This window comes from Callorhinus ursinus, unplaced genomic scaffold (genome assembly GCF_003265705.2).
Source record: "Callorhinus ursinus isolate GAN/ISIS: 27379988/994484 unplaced genomic scaffold, GSC_fseal_2.0 scaffold29, whole genome shotgun sequence".
Lineage (NCBI taxonomy): Eukaryota > Metazoa > Chordata > Mammalia > Carnivora > Otariidae > Callorhinus > Callorhinus ursinus.
In genome coordinates, this window is record NW_027397091.1 from 14,592,114 (window position 1) to 14,611,478 (window position 19,365).

At 47.6% G+C, this 19,365-nt stretch overlaps 1 protein-coding gene across 3 annotated transcripts in view; it reads right to left on the minus strand.

Annotated features, from left to right (window-relative positions):
- Nucleotides 1–769: 769 nt before the first annotated feature.
- BFSP1 (beaded filament structural protein 1) overlaps nucleotides 770–19,365 on the minus strand; it is a 72,282-nt gene continuing 53,686 nt past the window's right edge. For 2 of the 3 annotated variants that reach the window (XM_073878429.1, XM_073878428.1), the window contains exons 5-8: nucleotides 16,697–16,804; nucleotides 6,306–6,526; nucleotides 4,031–4,116; nucleotides 775–1,935 (exon numbers count right to left, since the gene is read on the minus strand). In XM_073878429.1, the coding sequence (XP_073734530.1) occupies nucleotides 977–1,935; nucleotides 4,031–4,116; nucleotides 6,306–6,526; nucleotides 16,697–16,804 (1,374 nt within the window). In that variant the 3' untranslated portion in view covers nucleotides 775–976. Of the gene's footprint in view, nucleotides 1,936–4,030; nucleotides 4,117–6,305; nucleotides 6,527–16,696; nucleotides 16,805–19,365 lie in introns of all 3 variants that reach the window. The other variant, XM_025876941.2, reaches the window with a different exon arrangement.

The following is a 19,365-nucleotide window of genomic DNA, read 5'->3' on the forward strand; positions in this document are numbered from 1 at the left end:
GGAACTACACAGTGACATTTGGTTCTGCTTTTTGAAACCTGACCTAGGATCACGATTTCTGAGCTAGAACATTTTCAGTAACTCAGACACAAGGACACTGGAGACATAGGCTGGGGCAGCTGGTGCTGGTGCCCCTCTTCGATCCTCACGGTCCTTTACCATTGCCAAGTATTTCCATGCTGGAGGTCTGAACGCCTGCACCCATACTTCTGTGCCTGTGGGTTTTCTCGGCCCCCAAAGTTAGTGCCCTGGGAGCAGCCCTCCCCACTGGCTGACAGGAGTTGGTGGAAGGAGAGCCCAGCTCCCTCACCAACTCTGTGGCGTGTGTTCTACACCATCTCCCAGGGTCCCTCAGGGTGACTGAGCTCCACATGCCCACAGTGCTAACTGATCTGGTAGCGCACAGGTCTTATTGGCTGCCTTGCCGTCCCTGTCTCCCTCTTGCGCTCCCCTCCTGGCGCTTCCTGGGATCACACCCCAAAGAAACTACATTTGAATCCTTGCTTCAGGATCAGCTCCTCGGCGAACCTGAACTAAGATGCCTTTCATCATGTCCCTCCAACGAAACACTCATGCACCTGAGCACGTGTTTCTGGCTTCAAATGCAATAAAAAGCCACCAGTGCATCAACAAGCATGCTTCTGTGTGAAGTCCAGATGCTGCCTGACTCTCTAATGCGTCTCTCAATGACCCAGGATGAAAAGCCCCTTTCCTTAAAGGAGCAGGGTTTGATGGCCCCTTGAACACGGCATCCCTGTCCTGAGCATGGCTGACCCACCTACACTCCCAAGGCCCCTGTTAATTAGACAAAGGGTGTGCAAGCAAAGAAAACTTTTTAATTAAGGCTTCATTGGCAATGTCAGAAGGGTCTAATCCAAACAAGGAACCCTCACTCTTTTATCCTGTGTTCTAAAATATCAAAGCACTTCCCCTACAGTGGCCCCAAAGACATTGTTTCCCATTAAGCCCAGGAGTGTTAAGAGCTCTTCTCTCCTGATTTCTTCTTGTTTGCCTTCGTCTTCTCAATCATGGTCTCCACAAGGACAGCTGTTTCCTCATACGTCTGAATGCTCTCAGTTGTAAACTTCTCAATGGACTCCATCACTTCCACTTTCTCATATGCCAAAGTCCTGGGCGGGCTTCTCTCCTTCGAGATGCTAATCCTTGCCCCATGCCTCTCCGATCCACCCTGACCGACCCCAGGCCTTTGAGACTGGGGTGGAGATGGTGGTCCCTCCGGACCAGGTGTGACCATGGGACAGGGCCTCCTGGACGCCTCATCCTCCTTCTGCTCCCCAGGTTTCTCCCCAGGCCCTTTCAATCCTTCGGCACTACTCTCGTCCTCCTTGTCGGCAGCATGCTGGTCGGGTGGGTGTCCATCTTCTTTACCCTGAAGATCCCCCTGTCCGTTCTCCAGCGGGGGCCCGGGCTGCTCAGGAGAGGGCTCTGCAGGGCCGTCGCGATGCAGAGAGTCATCTTCAATGGAAATAACCACTGCACCTTTGGCTGGGATGGAGGACGAACAGAACCCAGGGTCCACATAACTGGCATCCCCGGAGACCAGCACATACCGCCCTTTGGTGTAGAGGTCAGCTGGGGGCTCGGGTTCTTTGGGGCTTTTCACTTTCTCCTTGACCTTCTTGAATAGTTTCCCAAAGGCTTTGCTTATCTGCCCTCCATCTGGCACGTCCTCTGGAGCCACTTCTGGGGTTGGGGGACTCGCTTCATCACCTCGTGATTCAAGCTTAGACTCGCCTTCTTCTTTAGGAACCACCTGCACCAGCTGTGTGTCTTCTGGACCTTGCAAAGATATGTCTTCCAGACTTTCGTCAGCTTTGTCTTTAGCTATGATCTCCTTTTTCCTTGGAATGTTCTTGGGGAGACCTTTTTGTCTTGGTTTTGCTGTTGTTATATTCTGCACAGCCCTAGTGAGATCTAAAAAAAAAAGGGGGGGGGGAGGCAGGGAGGGAGCATAAGTCAAGTTTGTCAATGAAAGAGGGAAAAAACATTTGTTGAAAAATAGGCTGCCTTGGAGACCAATGCCTAGCACTGGGTAGAGTTTACCATACACAGGGCAAGATGCCTGGATCTGACCCACAGCATCTATGACCCACATTAAGGTCCCACCTCTGTGTCCAGCTGTGTGACTTTGGACAGGTTGCTTGACCCCTCTGGGCTTGCAAAGGGAAAGGAAAGTACTACCTGTACGGACACTTATAGTTCCCATCACACTTGGGAAAACTTACTGAAACGTTCTGCAACTACACTTGGTGTCCCCACCCCAGCCATGATGAATACTAGTCAATGGAACTCATTATACAGAGTCGTCCTCGACTTGGACTTTTCCAAAGGAAAGACAGCAGAGCTGCCTGGGTCTCCAGTGTGTTCTGAATGGCTTCAGGCGTGGGAATCAAACTGATCTCCCTTGCTCCATATGCATCGCAAACTAAATAAATACAAATACCCCTCGAGTGGCATCCCCTTCCTCCTGGGCAAAAGGGGAGGCAATTATTAAATTCAGAAATAACAGGAATCTTGGGCCACCTGGGTGGCTCAGTCGGTTAAGCAACCGGCTCTTGGTTTTGGCTCAGGTCATGATCTCAGGGTCGGTCATGGGATCAAGCCCTGCATCTGGCTCGGCACTCAGCACAGAGTTGGCTTGAGGATTCTCTCTCTCTCTCTGCCCATCCCCTCCCTCTTTCTCTCTCTTTCTAAAATAAATAAATCTTAGAAAGAAAGAGAGAGAGACAGAAAGAGAAAGAGAAAGAGAAAGAGAAAGAGAAAGAGAAAAGAAGAGAAGAGAAGAGAAGAAAGAAAGAAAGAAAGAAAGAAAGAAAGAAAGAAAGAAAGAAAGAAAGAAAGAAAGAAAGAAAGAAAGAAAGAGAAAAGAACAGGAATCCCCTGTTCGCAAGGCCATCTTCATTTCTTCAGACTAGCCAAAAGGAAAGATGGAACGTTCAAGAAAGCATACACAATCTCACCTCACCTCATCCATGAGGCTTTTCAACCTAACCTGCACACTGATTTTTTTTTAACTTTTTCATCTCAAAGGTCTTCTCCATACCCTCCCTCCATGAACCAGAGGACTGACAGACAAAGCAAAGGCATCTAGCATGGGGTGACTCGGAGCGCTGAGCGAACAGGGAATGGCAGAAATGAGCCATGAAGCCATAAGGGAGGAAGAGACATGTCAAAGAAGCCTGCTGGGGGCGGGTACAGGAGCAGGGGGTGCCTGCAGGAACTGCTATGGAATTTCAGGGCCCAGCGCAAGAGGAAAAGGCAGGGCCCCTGTTCAAAATCATTAAGAATTTCAAGACAGGGGCAGTGGAGCACTAAGCCAAGTGTGTGTGCAGGGCCCTGGGTGTGGCTGCATGCTTCTAGAGCCAGCCCGGGGACGGCTGCCCTTTCCAACACATTCTAACACTGAAACCTCATTTCTACAAACCCCTCTGAGCTTTCTGAGGGGCTAGGTATGAGCAGTCAATAGCACCATCTTCTCTTCTCCCAAAACACTGTGTTTGTTCAGCCGTGGGGAGATTTCACTGTGAGGTAACATCTCACAAGTGCATGAAGACATTCCCAGAGGACCAAACGTTGACAACAGAAGCCATGCTTACCAACCAAGCTAGTTCTGCTCGGGGTCGAATGGAAGAGAAATGAGTAGTAATTGAGCATCTACTCTGCCCCAGACACTGGATTAAGCATTTTTGCACAGCAGAGCTCATTTCATTTGCTGAAGCGAACACTGAATTATACTTTCTCCCCAGTGAAATGCTTCAAGTCTGAGGATGTCATTCCCAAGGTGGTCTATCCCCCCCATCTGATTTTTCTCCTTGTCAACTTTCTGGCTCAGTCACTCAGCACCTGTGGGAGTGTATCAGAGAGGGAGAGAAGACCTCACATAAAACATTAAATTTCCAGATGGATCAGAAGGAAGCATGAATGCTAAGTTCAGGAAGAAAGCTGTTTGATTTTTTTTCCTGCTTTTCCATGATGGAAAACAGCAGAAGCCAGGGTTGAGGAGCATTACCTTTCCCACCAAGCTGAGAACTGAGAGAGGTTCCATGGCTTGGGGTGAACAGGGTGACAGGAGTTTCAATGAAGGCAGAGTTCAGCCTGGAGAAATAACCAGAAAGAGGATGGTCACCATTTTTAATGCATCAAACCAAACAGACAGTCGGGGGTAAGAGTGACTCTAATGTGAGCAAAAATGAGGAAAGCTTTCTCTAGATCAGACTATTCGTGAACCACACATACACTTATACACTAGACGAGGATGGGAAGGATTTCTTTGAGCTCAAGTCATAAACTATGAAACACACATATAGGAGAATTGTAAAATGGGAATTGCTTATAATCTAAAAATGCCATTTCTCTGTTGAACAGAGTTTTTGTTTTTGTTTTTTAATAAAAGAGTAGCCAGCCCAGGGTGAAGTATTTAGGGCAACCAGGATATGATATCTCCAGGTCTTTTTAAAAAAACAATATGCATTATATAAATAGAGAAAAAATTGATAAAGCAATGGAGATAAAATTTAAACAAGTGGTGAGTCTAAGAAAACAATGCTGCGGGATTCTGTGTTCTATGCTTATGACATTTCTATCAACTTGAAATTAGAACAAAATTAGAATTTATGAACAAACTAACAAAAGGGCTATCCGATGACCTTTTTGTGAAGCCTTGCCTCCAAAACAAAAATGTTCACACAGTCACTTAAGTGCCCGTTCAAGGTTTATTTTCATGTGTGCATAAAGCATTCACTGTGACATAATATAATTTAGGATTGTGCAACAATCCATTGACCATAACTAGAGAAAGAAAAAGAAAATCTTGCTTTCTCCTTTGAGCACTTGCAACCAAGACAGAGCATCCAGAGCGAAGGAAAAAACTGCTCCTGGTGGAATAATACTGGGTGCTTCTCTTTTAATTCAGTCTAAATCCCCCAAATCGGCAAGACTGAATCGAAGAATCACAACTTAATAGAGAGTGAAAGTCCTTCTCCGAGCCCCCGAACTGCTCTCTGAATGGTATCTCCAGATACCAACATGGACACAGACACAGGTCTAGATGACGTAGGCGTAGATCTACAGGGTACAGATACAGACAGAGACAGAGATGTACATGTACCTGACACAGGTGCACAAGCAGGTGACGTCGGTGCAGGTGTAAGTGTGCACATACTTCAGGATGATGTAGATCTAGATGACGCAGGTGTAGATGAAGATGTAGATGGTGTGGGTGTAGGTGTACATGGTATAGAAGTAGATGATGTAGATGATATAAATGATGTAGATAATGTAGATGTAGGTGTGGATGATGTAGGTGTAGATGGTATAGATGTAAGTAATGTAGATGTAGGTGTAAGGATAGGTGTAGTTGTAGATGAAGGTGATGTTGGCACAGGTGCAGATGATATAGAAGTAGAGGATGTAGATGATGTAACTTTAAGTGTCGATGTACATGTTCATGTGGATGATCTGGATGTAAGTGTAGGTGTCAGTACCATCAGATCATGTAGAGTGATGATGAAGACTGTAGGTGTAGATGATACAGATAGAGAGAGAGATTGAGATCGGGATTGGGAATATGGGATAGGGTTAGGAGACAGAGGCAGGGGACAGGGAATAGACACAGGGATGGGGTAGGGGGTAGGGATTAGAGGTGGGGCTAGGGACAGGGGATGGGGCTAGGGATAGGGGGAGGGACAGAGATAATTTCCCAGCTATCCTGAAGTTAATGGAGCTCGAGTCCCAGCTCCATTATGAACAAGACCACCCAGTGCATCGACAGCCATGCTACTGACCCGACCAGGTGATAAAAACAACGACAGCAGCAGCAGTAACACCACCAACACCTCTGAGCAGGTGTTGAGTGCCAGGCACCGTGCTAGGCACCTCACCTGCAGCATCTCATTAAATACTCCCGGTCATCCTACCAGCTAACACATTTATGTCCCCAGAGGCTTGTGGAGCCAAAAGCAAGCTCCTTCATGAGGTCTTTTGTGACCACCCCACTTAAAATTTCAAACGCTCCCACCATTGCCCCCTGGCCATGCCCTCTCTCCTGGCACCATTCACTCCATGGTGCTTGTCCTCTGTTCCAAAGTCATCCATCAGCTGCCTCCCCAACTAGGATTCCCAGCTCCACAAGGCCATGGAGTTGTGTTGCCTCCCCTGCCCTGTCCCCACCACCTGGAACTGTGCCTGGCACACAGGAAGCACTCCACGAGGACCCATGAAAGAAGCAAGCGGCCAGGATGGGGAGAGGGACGCAGTCTCGGGGCGGGGCCTGCCTGTGACCACACCTGTTGCCTTCATTCTCAATGATCCGATGGTACCGCTCCAGCTCGTTCTTCAGCGTCTGCTGGGCGACCACCAGCTGCCGGCAGTCATAGGAAGACTTCTCCAGGCTCCTCTCAGCCTCTTCAATCTCCTTCCGCAGGGTTTCTATCTGCTCGTTATAGAGCTGAATCTCGTCATCGTAACAGTCATGGGCATCTTTAATAGCTTGTTCCAGGGCTGCGGTCTGTGGACAAAGACACAGCTGTGAGGAAAGCCATCCTGCCTCTTCCTAAGACACAGGCTTGACCAGGAGAACCTGGGCTCAGGTACCCCGTTTTGTTTGCTTTGCTCCTTTGTTTCTCCACCAGTTTTGTTGTTGGCAATGAATCGCTTTGGAATCCTGGAGCCAGAAAGGAACCTGGACACTAGCTAGCCCCAGCCCCCTCTGAAATCCGCCCTTAACAGAGCCTTCCCCAAAGACAGTCTGAGGATGGAAAGCCCAGAGAATAAAAAGATAACCGTCGTCCCTAGAATAAAATGTATAATTCGAATAAAGTATATTATTCATATTCTGAGTTAGCATAAATCTGACAGCCAAAAAATAAAAAGAAGCACGCATACTAAATAGATAAGATGCTATTTTTGCTAAAGTAATGAAGTGGGGGGGGGTGTTCCTTGTTCTTATTTAATCACTATGACATTTTACTTTTGTCCTGATTTCTGATTAGTAGAGTTATATGTTTGGGTAGCTAAAGTGTGCGTGTGCACTTGTGTATACATAAAACCACCTCAGGGTTACACTATTTACATACTTATGCAGGGCTAGTCAAAATTAAGGCAGGCCAATAGAAATTTGATAGAATATAAGGTGGGCTTCTATTCACTTTAAGAGCTTCTAACACTGCACAAAGAGCCATGTGTGTACTTACTTACAAGCTTAGTATTTGTGTAGTCATGACGCTTTTGTGATCTCATTTTCCGAAGTAGAAAAGAACTCACCACACATTATCAGTCCTCAAAACAAAATGAAACAAACAAACCAAAAAACCACTCCTACCTACAACAGCACATCCCAAAATTCAATGCGAACCACCCGAGGATGTTGTTAAGCTGCAGATCCAGACTCAGCAGGTTCTACAATCCTAACCACTTCCCACATGATGCTAAGGGCGCTGGTCTCTGGACCACACCAGGAGTCATGGGGGGCTGGACTGGTATCTGAGTTCAACGTCATGTATGTCTGTACAAGGCATTTCATGCATGCAGCTGAATGTGCATCCTGGACATCTAGAGGATGATAATTCCTATGACACCTGATTCCTCACTTTACATACAGATGTGGCCTTGGAACAGTGAAGTTTCCTAAGTGAGGACACTTGAAAACTTAGCTTACGATGGTTTTTGGGAATGTATCTACTGTATCAAGAAGGAGGAAAGGAAAGAAGGAAGGAAGGAAAGAAAGAAAGAAAAAAGAAGGAACAAAGGAAGGAAGGAAGGAAGGCAGGCAGGCAGGAGGGAGGGGAGGAAGATGGGAAGGAAGGAAGGAGGGAAAGAAGGGGTACATATACTCCATACTTTGGGAAGTCGTCTGCCAGCCCATGTCATCCCCCTTGTCTGATGCCTGTGCCATCTCACTCATAGAGGGGTCCCAACAGTAGTGTGAGCCCACTCTCCTGACCAGAGAGAGCTACAGAACCAGGGCCAGACACAGACTGGCCTATCACATGCTTCCTCTCTGGGGAATTTGTAAAAGGATCTCAGAAATAGCAGTGAGCTGGCGGCAGGTTCACAGAACCCTGGGGCCGCCATCTTTCATAATGTGCATGGAGAAGTTAAGAAAAGCAACTCTTCAGAGAGGCAGAGAAATGAAGCCAAAGGGCAAAGACAAACAGAGATGAGAGAGTTTGTGGGAGAGAAGGGAGACAGAGAGTGAGCAGTTAGCTGCCTCAGATCCAAGTTCCTGGTTCCTGCCCCATACCCTGCTCTCAAATTCCATAAACTACCTTTTATATCCTGTTCCTTTGCGGTGGGGGGAGGGGGGGATGGTATCTGTACATTGGAGAAACCCGGCAGACACCACCTTAACCAAGTGATCCAAGTTACATCCCCGGCAGGAAGACATGCCCACATGATGCTCCCCTGATGAGAAGCACCTAGAAGGATACTCACTTCTGTGCGTTCCAGCCAGGAACACACAGCCTCAGCCTAATCCTGAAAAAAACATCTGGGAGCCCACAAGGAGGGACATTCCCAAAATAGCTGGCCATCAAGCTCATGAAAGACAAAGAAAGGCAGGAACTATCCCACCTTGGGATAGACTAAGGAGACACAACACCTAAACGCAAGTAGGATCCACAAGGAAAAAAGTGGGTAATTTGTGAAATTGTTGTCAAGTCTATTACAAGGATGGTATCATCGCTAATTTCCTGGTTTCAATCACTACACTGTGGTTATTAATTAAGGAGCTAACATTTGGGGAACCTAGGTGAAGAGTATGCAAGAAACCCATGTGCTATTTTTGGCAGCTTTTGAGAAGTCTAAAATTATTTCAAAATAGAATTAGAGTGCACCCTTTACTGCTTAAGCTTGTTTGACTGGGTTTCTGTTCCTCCCCAAAAAACGACTGTTTTAAATTCAAACAGTTACCTGTCATGTCAAATACCAAGGCCTCCCACTAATTCCTGGTGCAACCACATGTTCTGACCTATACCAGTGTTCACACACTCTAGGAAATGCTTCCAAAGAAATAAGGAAAGAAGCCATCCAGGAATGGAAGAATCCCGAAGTCAGACAGACATTCCTTTTCTATGAAGCAGTCCTGAGAACAAGCCTGGGGGATGCTGGCGACACTGGGCAGCAGGGAGGGTGCCTCTGATCAAAGCTTACCTTCCTCCCCTGAAAACAGGAAAAAGCCAGTGCCCACAGCACCCAGACTTTAAAAGTATGCATGTTCCACAAACAAATATCGAGGGGGGAAAAAAGAGGTAACAGGGAACCTATAGGATAAAAGAGACTTAAAAGACGCAGAAATTCCACAAACAAATATCGAGGGGGGAAAAAAGAGGTAACAGGGAACCTATAGGATAAAAGAGACTTAAAAGACGCAGAAACCAATTATAACGTGTGGACCTTATTTGGATCGCAATCCAAGCAAATGCTAAAGAATGAAATTGCGGGAAAGACTTCCCATTGGCTGATTCCATTCATATGACAATCTGGAAAAGACAAAGCCAGACGGATAGAAAACAATTCAGTGGCTGCCAGGGGTTGGGAGTGAGGCGGGGCAGGGGCTGCCCACAATGCACAGCTCCCCAGGGAATTTCAGGCTGAGGGCACTATCTTCTATCTTGATTGTGGGTACAGTGCGGCATATGCATTTGCCATACAGATGTAACACGTACCGGAAAGGGTGACATTGGCTGTATGCAGCCAGCACCTCAGTTAATGATGAGACAATCAGAGATCTGATCCCTGACTGGACATTTGGTGATACTAAAGAAGTACTGTTAATTATTAAAGGTGGGTTCATGGACTCACGTTCTATAAAAGAAGCCCTCATCTTTTCAAGAGATCTGTTCAAATACGGCTGGATCAGATGATTTGGTGTCAGGGATTCCTTCAGGATTACACGGGGGTGTGTGGGGGTATAGGAGATATAGGAGGGACCATGTGCTGGGGGATGGGGATCTGGGGGCTCATGAGACTGTTTTCTCATTTTTACATACGTTAGAAGTGTTCCAAAATAGAGTGAAAGCAAAGATTATGTGTAAAGTGAGTCTATTGCCCCCTTTGGGTCTGGGTTCCCCAGCCCAGGGCAGGAATAATGGTTTGTGCAGGCAAGTTCTCACATGCAGCAACTCCTCAGCCTCAGGACCACCTCATGGGGGTGGGGCGATTATGACTCCACTTTGCAGATGAAGAAACAGACATGTGGGCACAGTGACCTGCCAATCAACACAGGATTCAAAGCCACCTGTGCAGGGTCTGAGACCCTACCTGAAACCATGGGCCCTCCTGCATCAGCCTCCTCCCAGCTGCAGGAGAGCAGGACACACACACACACACACACACACACACACACACGCACACACATACTTACACTCTCTCCAGTCCTTTGGAAAACCCTTCATTCTCACATTTCAACAGGCAAGCATCACCAGCGTGTTCTCACTGAAGACCTAGGGGACACAGGGTGACCCCCCACACAGACTTCTCCCTCCCTGAGCACAACCACTTGGCAAACTTTTAAACGGTAAGTAGGATAGCAATGCATTGTCACGAACTAGGAAATTAGAAATTAGAAACTTCCAACCTTCCAGGGCAAGTATGGATTTTTTTTTTTTTTTGTATCTCATGAGTTGGTGGTTTGCTCGTGGGAGTGGCTGGGTGGTTGGTTGGTGGCTGTCCTCTGATGAAATCTGCGGGAGGAATGCCTGCCCTGAGAGGAGGCTCTAGGGATGACTGAAAGGTGTCTTCTGATCTCTGATGGGCACCGGTGCTCTGCCTGATTCTGCCTGTGTCCACCAAAAATCCACAGTGTCCAGCAAAGTGCTGAATGAGTTTATAAAACTGGATTTACATCTACGTCAATGTGGTTTTTGCAGCTCAATAATTTAAACTATTCATTAGGGGGCACCTGGGTGGCTCAGTCGGTTAAGCATCTGCCTTCGGCTCAGGTCATGATCCCAGGGTCCTGGGATCGAGTTCTGCATCGGGCTCCTTGCTCTGCGGGGAGCCTGCTTCTCCCTCTGGCTGCTGCTCCCCCTGCTTGTGCTCTCTTTCTCTCTCTCTCAAATAAATAAATAAAATCTTTTTTAAAAAATAAAATAAACTATTCATCAAAAGGAGAAATGTTCAAGAAAAATATTAAGAGCCCCACTTTCATCAGCTTAAAGGGGGCCAAAGAGATGTCTCTGCTTGAGCAAACCTGGCACCAGCTTGACTACCTCAGAATGAGATGTGGCCCCTTCTCCTAGGAGCCCAGAGGCCAGGGTGGGAGGTGGCTTGCTCACAGAGACACGCCCAGGGCATCACGAAGCACATGGAGGCCCTCAGATGCTGAAGGATATCAGAGAAGGCCAGTTCTAGGTACCAAAGAAGAGAAGGTTCTTCTGGAAAGAGGAGAAGTGATGAGCAAAGGGGCAGGTGCCAGAAATCACAGGAGGGTCAAGAGAGGAAGAGAAGAGAGAGTAGCCCACTCACATATCTGGGTTTCTTGGAGGGGAGCAGCCTCACAGAAACTGGAGAGAGAGGTGGGTAGAAGGGGTGGGCGGTGCTGCAACTTGACCTTCATCCTGAGTAAGGGTGACTGCTGTGTTTCTCCTTGGACCGTTTACACCCTTCTGAGATCAGCTGCAGGCGGGAGCCACACCATGCACTGCTCAGTAGTCCCTGAACCTCATCTGGAGCTTGGCGACCAAGGTTGAATGAAGGAGTCAGTATTCAAGCACAGCTGTGGGGCCTGCTTTTGCACAGCAGGGGTCAACGGGGACTCAGGACAGTGCCTGGCAGTGAGCCCCCATCCAGAGCGGTGACCTCCTGCCTCAGTCCTCTTGGGCCCCCGGATGCCTTTGGGTCCAAGGTCTTTTGTAAAAAGGAAACGGGTTCCTTTTTCTCCACATCCTCGCCAACACATGTTGTTTCTTGTGTTTTTGATTTTAGCCATTCTGACAGGTGTGAGGTGACATCTCACTGTGGTTTTGATTTACATCTCCCTGCGGATCAGTGACGTTGTGCTCAACATCATCTGTTTGGTCTACAAAGAGTAGACCTTCACCAGTGTTCAGACACTCTTCATCTGTCGGTCTCCTGTATGTCTTCTTTGGAAAAATCTCTATTCAGGTCCTCTGCCCATTTTTAATTGCATTAGTTGCGTTTTTTTTGGTGTTGAGTTGTGTCAGTTCTTTATCTGTTTTGGATAGTAACCCATCATCAGACACATCATTTGCAACTATCTTCTCCCATTCGGTAGGTGAATGGATAAAAATGAATGGAATATTACTGTCATAAAAAAAGAATGAAATCTTGCCATTTGCAACAACAGGGATGGAGCTAAGTAATAGTAAGTGAAATAAGTCAGTCAGAGAAAAACAAATACCGTAAGATTTCCCTCATATGTGGAATTTAAGAAAGAAAAGAAATGAAAAAACAAAGGAAAAAAAACAGACAAACAAAGAAAACAGACTCCTAACTATAGAGAACAAACTGATGGTTATCAGAGGGGAGGTGGGGGGAGGGGTAATGGGTGAAACAGGTAAAGGGGATTAAGAGTACACTTGCCTTGATGGGCACTGATGCGCAGAATTGTTGCATCATTACACTGTACTCATGAAATTAACATCTGCTGTATATTAATTACACTTCAATTTTAAAAGAGGTGAAAAAATTTTGAAAAAGGAAGAAGAAATCAAGTATTCGTCACTGATTACATGCTCTTACCAAAATCCACCACTAGATGGTGCTAGGCAACCTTAATGAGAAATGCTAACCAGGGAGGTTTACTCCTTCCAAGTAATACAGGACCGTTTTCACTTTCCTGTCACAGAAACTCTCAGTCAATGAGATTAGGGAGTCAGAAGTGCCTGTCCCTTTCCTTCCACCTCTAGGAAGTGCCAACCCAGTGGTCTCATGCATGGGCTGTATTGCGCTTCAAAGAAGGGGCTGCCAGCTCTAAGGGAGGGTGGTATTCCTTCTATCCTGTGGACTAGGGTTCTCAAACTTGAGTCTGCACAACCACCCGGAGGGCTTGTTAAAACAGAGGTTGCTGGGCCCCATCCCAAAGTTCCTGACTCAAGAGGTCTGGGATGGGCTCGTGAATGTGCATTTCTGACGAGTTCCCAGGTGATGCTGATGCTGCTGGTTTAGGGACCTCACCCTGAGGACCATGCTATGGAGGATTCTGGAAGCATCAGATGCTCTAACCGGAGGCAGAACCAGATGCAGTGGTTCTGCCAGGTTGGAGCCCTCAGGCTGCAAGGAGTTCTCCCTCTCGCTCCCTCCTCACTTGTCCCCAGTCATAGCATTGGCCCTACTGAGGGGCTAAGCCACCAAATCTACCTTGGAGACCCTCAGCTTGGCTACTCCACTGGGAAGCCTCTAAAACCTTTCAAAATCAGCAAAAAAGCCAGCCATGAGCATCTCCTGAATAGGCTATGGAAGGCCCAAGCCAGGGACTCAGGTGGACTGGATATAGAACATTCTGACCCAACCTGGGGCCCACCCTTATACCAGTGTTCTCAAAGTTCCTGGATCAGAAGCATCATCACCTGGAAACACAGAAATGCACGTTCTTGTGCCATAGCCCAGAACTACTGAGTCAGAACCTCTTGCGTGGGCCCGGCCATATCTGTGTTTGAATAAGAGCTAATTAGGCAGACTTCTGGTACCCATGACCTTTGCCCCTTAGCTTTATGCCCATGAATCTTATGTTACACAGCAAAAGAGACTCTGCAGATGTGATTAAGGTTCTTAATCAGTTGACCTTAAAAAATAGGGCGATTATTATAGATTATTCCTGATCATAGGAGACCTTAAAAGCAGAAGTCAGAGAGATTAGATGCTCAAGAAAAATTCTACGCACTGTTGCTGAATTTGAGGGTGGAGGGGGCCATGTGCCAAGAGACATGGGTGGCCTCTAAGGACAACTCCTGGCCGACAGACAGCAAAGAACTGGGGTCCACCATCCTACGTGCACACAGAGTTGACTCTTGCCAACAACATGAATGAGACTGGAAGATCCTCCACTGAGAGCCTCCAGATAAGAAGGTAGGCCAACACCTTTATATCAGCCTTGTGAGACCCAGAGCAGAAAAAACCAACCAAGCCTGCCCAGATTTCTAACCGTGGAAGTATGGGATAAAGGACTGCTGTTCAAAGCCCTTGCATGTGTAGAAATTCACTAGAGCAGTGAGAGAAAACTAATACAACTCGTGTTTCATTAGCTCCACCGCTAGATTTATTTAATATAAGCACATAGGTTATGATATAGAAAATGGTAATATTCTGATAACTGTCTCAATAGAATTGGTTTCCCTTAATTATACATACTTTATTTTTATTCTATGCCCTTAACATTGTTCTGAGAAGTGGTCCATGGACTTCACCAGGTGGCTGGGGGGTGGTGGGTCATGGCACAGAAAAAGAGAAGACCCTCAATTTAGAGAGACAACAACATCAGAGCAAGACCAGTAAGTCTTTCTGCAGCAACTATGGGTGGGGACAGGCTGCCAAGCAGACAGACTGATTTCATAGTCTCCGAAACTAGGTTAATCCGTGATGAAAGGTCTTACTTTTACATTCAACAAATATATATATGTACATAGAGACAGAAACATTTATGCCCTAGAATTGGAACTTACCATGTCAGGCTGGGCTCTTTCATTTTCTCAGTATCTAGGGCAGGGTTTTCAACTTTGTTGCCACGGCCACAGGAAGAGCCACATTTTACGTCACAAACCACAGATATCACACAAATGTGTGTGTGTGTGTGTGTGCATTTGAACAAATATATATATTTAAATATGCAAACATATATATTCAAAACACAGTTTTCACAAAACAAATCCCACCATTACTAGCCATGTACTCGGTTATTTCTTATTCTAGTGTTGTCAATTTCTTCTTTTTTTAATGCCAGTCAATTCTGCTGAATTCATTTTACCACCCAATGATGAATGGTAAACAGTGGTTTGGAAAACACTGGTCTCAAGGACCAGTGGGCTTGCGTCCACTTCTCCAATTTCTCATTCACACAAACACACATACACATACACACAAACACGCACACATATACACATACACACAGATACACAAATTTATATACATATACAAATACATACACACCTATACATATATGTACACAATATACACACATGCACACACATAAACATACATACATACACATATACACCACATACTCATGCTTGCTCCATTCTTCCAGAGCCTCAGAGGAAACCACTAACTACCAAGTCACCAAAATGGTGTGTCTGGTCCCTGAGCCATGGTTTGTCATGAGAAGGATGAGTTTAAAGGCAGTGTTCAATTTCTCGAGCAGTGATCTTTACCTCGGGAGATAATCACCAGACCCCAGTTTGCTTTCAGTGGCCCCTGAGAGTTGCTGCAGAGTGACAGGTTTGTGCAGTGGGCGATGGGACAGAAATGAAGATTCTGGAACTCCACGGTCCCCAAAAGAGATCCTGGGCAGATCTGGAGGGCACTGAATAGCTACAAAACCACCAGATCCATTGTGGCTTTAACTTTTGATTTTGCAGGCATTGAAGGGATAGAGACTGAGTAACATATAAATGTTCCAAGTTTCCTAAATAGTCCAATTTTTCAAACTTTTTGTTCTCTTGTACCCTATGTGTACTTGTCAAACCAAATGTCAATTTATTTTTAGATTTAAAAAACGCAGGTGCACAGTATATGAAGATTTAGTATTTTAACCCAATGTGCCCCATCAGAATGGTACAGTAATGAGAGAAAGAAAACTGGAAGGAATCAGGGGGATAAGCTTTGAAGCTCATTAACCGGGAAGGAAGGCCACAGAAAGAGGAGTGAGTTCTTCTGGTGACTTTAGTTTTCAAATTAAGCTTCACTAAAAAAAAAAAAAAAAAAAGGAAGGGGTAGAAATGGGAGCTTTATGCTAACAAATTCTGAGCAGAAGCAAACACCGATACAAGCCTGTAATCAAATTCCAAAGGAGAGGGCGCCTAGGTGGCTCTTTAGGTTAACCGTCTGCCTTTGACTCAGGTCATGATCCCGGGGTCCTGGGATCAAGTCCTGTGTCAGGCTCCCTGCTCAGTGGGGAGTCTGCTTCTTTCTCTCCCTCTGCCCCTCCCCCACACATGCTCGCTTTCCCTCTCTCTCAAAAATAAATAAATTTTTTAAATCTTAAAAAAAAAAAATCTGCCAAAGGAGAGATGTTAGGTCATGAAAGGAGAAAGAGGAAGCATAGATTTGACCAACTGGAGGATAAAAATTCCAATAAGTATCCATCTCTTCTTATTTTTAACAAGATTAAACTGGGCAAAACAAATCGACCTGCAGAAGACTTGGTGGGGAGGAGTGGCATGAGGGGAACCTCTGAGGCTCCTGGAATTAGCATGACCCATAATTCTTGCTTAGCCAGGACTTTGCCAGTCTGGGCATGAAAGTCCTCCATCCTGGGAAACCCTTGGTCAAAGCAGGACAGCTGGTCACACTACTCAGAAAAGCCGGTTTCTGGCTCTGAGTACTGGACACACAGGTGTGTTGAGTTTGTGAGAATTCCCCACCCCCCGCCCAGCTGGATACTTGTACACTTTTCTGCACGCACAGGACACCTGAATACAGTGTGCTTCCTGTAAAACCTGATTCGCATGTGTGGCGTGAATGCCCAACGGTGAGCAGCGGACACGAGGGGGTGGAGCCATACCTGGGCCTGCAGCTCCGTCCTCTGGGCCTGCAGGAGGGACACCACCTCCCGGCCCTCCTCCAGCTGACTCTGCAGGGCGGCAGCTTCCCGTTCTGTCAGGAGCTTCTCCTGCACAAAAAGGCCAGACTCAGCATGCACATGCACTTGATGTGTGAGGAAATCCACAGGGAAAGGGGGCAAAGAAGGTTCTTCAGGTTCGTGTCCCCTGGCCCAAACTCATATGCTGAAGGCCTGCCCTCCAGTATGGGGCCTTCGGGAGGTGATGAGGTCTACACGAGGTCATGAGGATGGGGCACTCATGGTGGGGTTAGTGTCCTTATAGCAAGAGGAGGAGACACCTCAGTGTTCTCTCTCTCTCTCTCCCCAAGATGCTCCAAGGAAAGGCCATGTGAGGACCCAGCAAGAAGTCCGTAGACAGTCCTGGCTGTCTACAAACCAGGAAGGAGGCCCTCATCAAGAGCCGAATCTGCCAGCAGCCTGATCTTGGACTTGCAGCCTCCAGAGCTATGAGAAACAAATGTCTCCTGTTTGTGCGGCCCTGGCTGTGCTGTTTGTCACAGCCGCCCGAGCTGACTAAGCCAGGCCCATGGCGGCCACCGTTAAGTCCTGCCTTTTCACAGTCTTCAGAGTCTGAACCATAAATGCTAGGACCGTAAATCGCCGGAGACCCACATGTGCCACAAACTGGCTAAGAAACTCTGGACAAGGCACTGGCTCCTCCATAAAAAGGAAAGCTGGGAATGCCGACTCTCGCTGGGCTCTGTCGTCTGTCCCTGCAGGTGGCACCGTCAGTCTGTGCCCCGGGCTGTCGATGGTGTTGAGATGTCACGGCCGCACCAGGCCGCCGGGCTCCAGGGACTACAGGGCAGTAGGGGCCCCGGGGAGCTGCCCCGCCCTATCCCCACTCTGCCGAGTGACATGGGAGAAGATCCGTCCTCAACCGCTCCACACAGGCTGATCAGGCGCCCTTTTCCAACTGGTCCCTCCACTGTCTGTCCAAAAACATCCAAGTCCTTTGGCAAAAGCTGGCCTCTACTCAAGAGCAGTGCCTTCTGACACGGAGTGTGCTGCCTCACCGCCAGGCAAACATCGAACACCGAGCATGAGCCCTGTGCTCCCCTGCCCAAAGCCACACAGGTGAGGCAGCCCCCTGCTTGCCCTCACTTTGCAAAGGGGCTGGAGCCACAACAGAGGCACAGAGACAGCTACAGCAGGACAGACAGACAGACATGCACAGAGGGAGCACGTGTGGGCCCGGGGTCGCGGCCCAATCCCTGGGGGGAAGGCGGAATCAAAGACATAACTGCAGAAGGCCCTCCTCAGCTCTGCGTGCTTACTCCCGAGCCCGTTTTTCCCCGTGTTTCTCAGTGCACGGGGGCGGGGGGCATGCTTTCTCTCCACCTTGCTCTGTGTCTCTCCCTGAGTCTCTCAGTCTCTGCTTCTCTCTCTGGCTCCGTCTTCTTTGTTTCCCTGTGTCTCGGTCCCCACCTCCCTGCCTCAAAGATGCGGACAAGGGGGTGGCTGAGAGCAGAAGGGGACTCACGTCCCCGAGTGCCAGCACGTGGAAGATGTGCATATATGCCACACTTCGAAAATTCTAGGTCTGCAGCCTCAGGAGAAAAGCAGACACGATGCCCAGACATTGCACCACCTCCCTGCCGGAGCCCTGCCTGTTTGTCTGGCCCTGTCTCTCCTCACTGCCCAGCTCCTATTCATCTTACACGACTCCTCATGCCCACCCAAGGGGGCACAGGAGAGCCTTGGATACAAGAAAGACAGCCCAGCTGCTGTCAGCCGGTAGCTGGCACTCATCACCAGGCCATGATGCTCCCTCTTATAAACTTGTAAATGAGCTCCCCGCCCAATATCCGAAGATGTCACTCTGGGACCCTGGGGGAATGAGACAGAAACAAAACCACCCTGTGTCTGAGCACGCACAAAAATCACCAAACCTCCCCTCCCCCACTAACACAAGCGATGCTGCTTGATCACCAAGTACCGCCTCCCAGGTACAAATTACGGGGATGCTCAGTCATAGGACCAGCCCTCTCCTGAGGGCACCCAACCCAGAGCAAGGCCCTGCTTAACTGATCCCACCCCCATATCACCTAACACAGTCCTCAATCCTCTCACACGTCCCTCCTCCACTGAGACACCCTGCAAGTCTCCACGGGGTACCCCCTCCCTTGCTGCAGTGAATAATTCACCCAGCTCTATTTGACCATACATGCATCTCCAGTGGCCTCTGGCTAGAGGGCACTGACATGACGCTTTACTGACACATTAACCGGGGGAGCTGTGTTCCTAGAACAACACTAATTGTATCCTCATTTTGCAAAGGTGACTCACACATTTTCCAGGTAACAAGAGTCAATGAAACAAACCTGAAAGGGACCATCTATCTCATATAGAACTTTTAAGCACCGATTAATAAAGAATGTGAGGCCTTCTGAATCTGTTTCTCCCAGGGAGGTCTTGCTAAAAGGGCAGATTCTGACTTGGTGGGTCTGCACTCAGGCTGGAGATTCTACACTTCTAACTAGCTCCCAGCGGATGTTAAGATCACTGATGCTCTCAGACTGGGGCCAGACACTCTCTATATTCTTATGACTCAGAAGAATTGTGTTACAAGAAAACAGAGGATACGATTTAAAAGGTGTGCTTTGGTG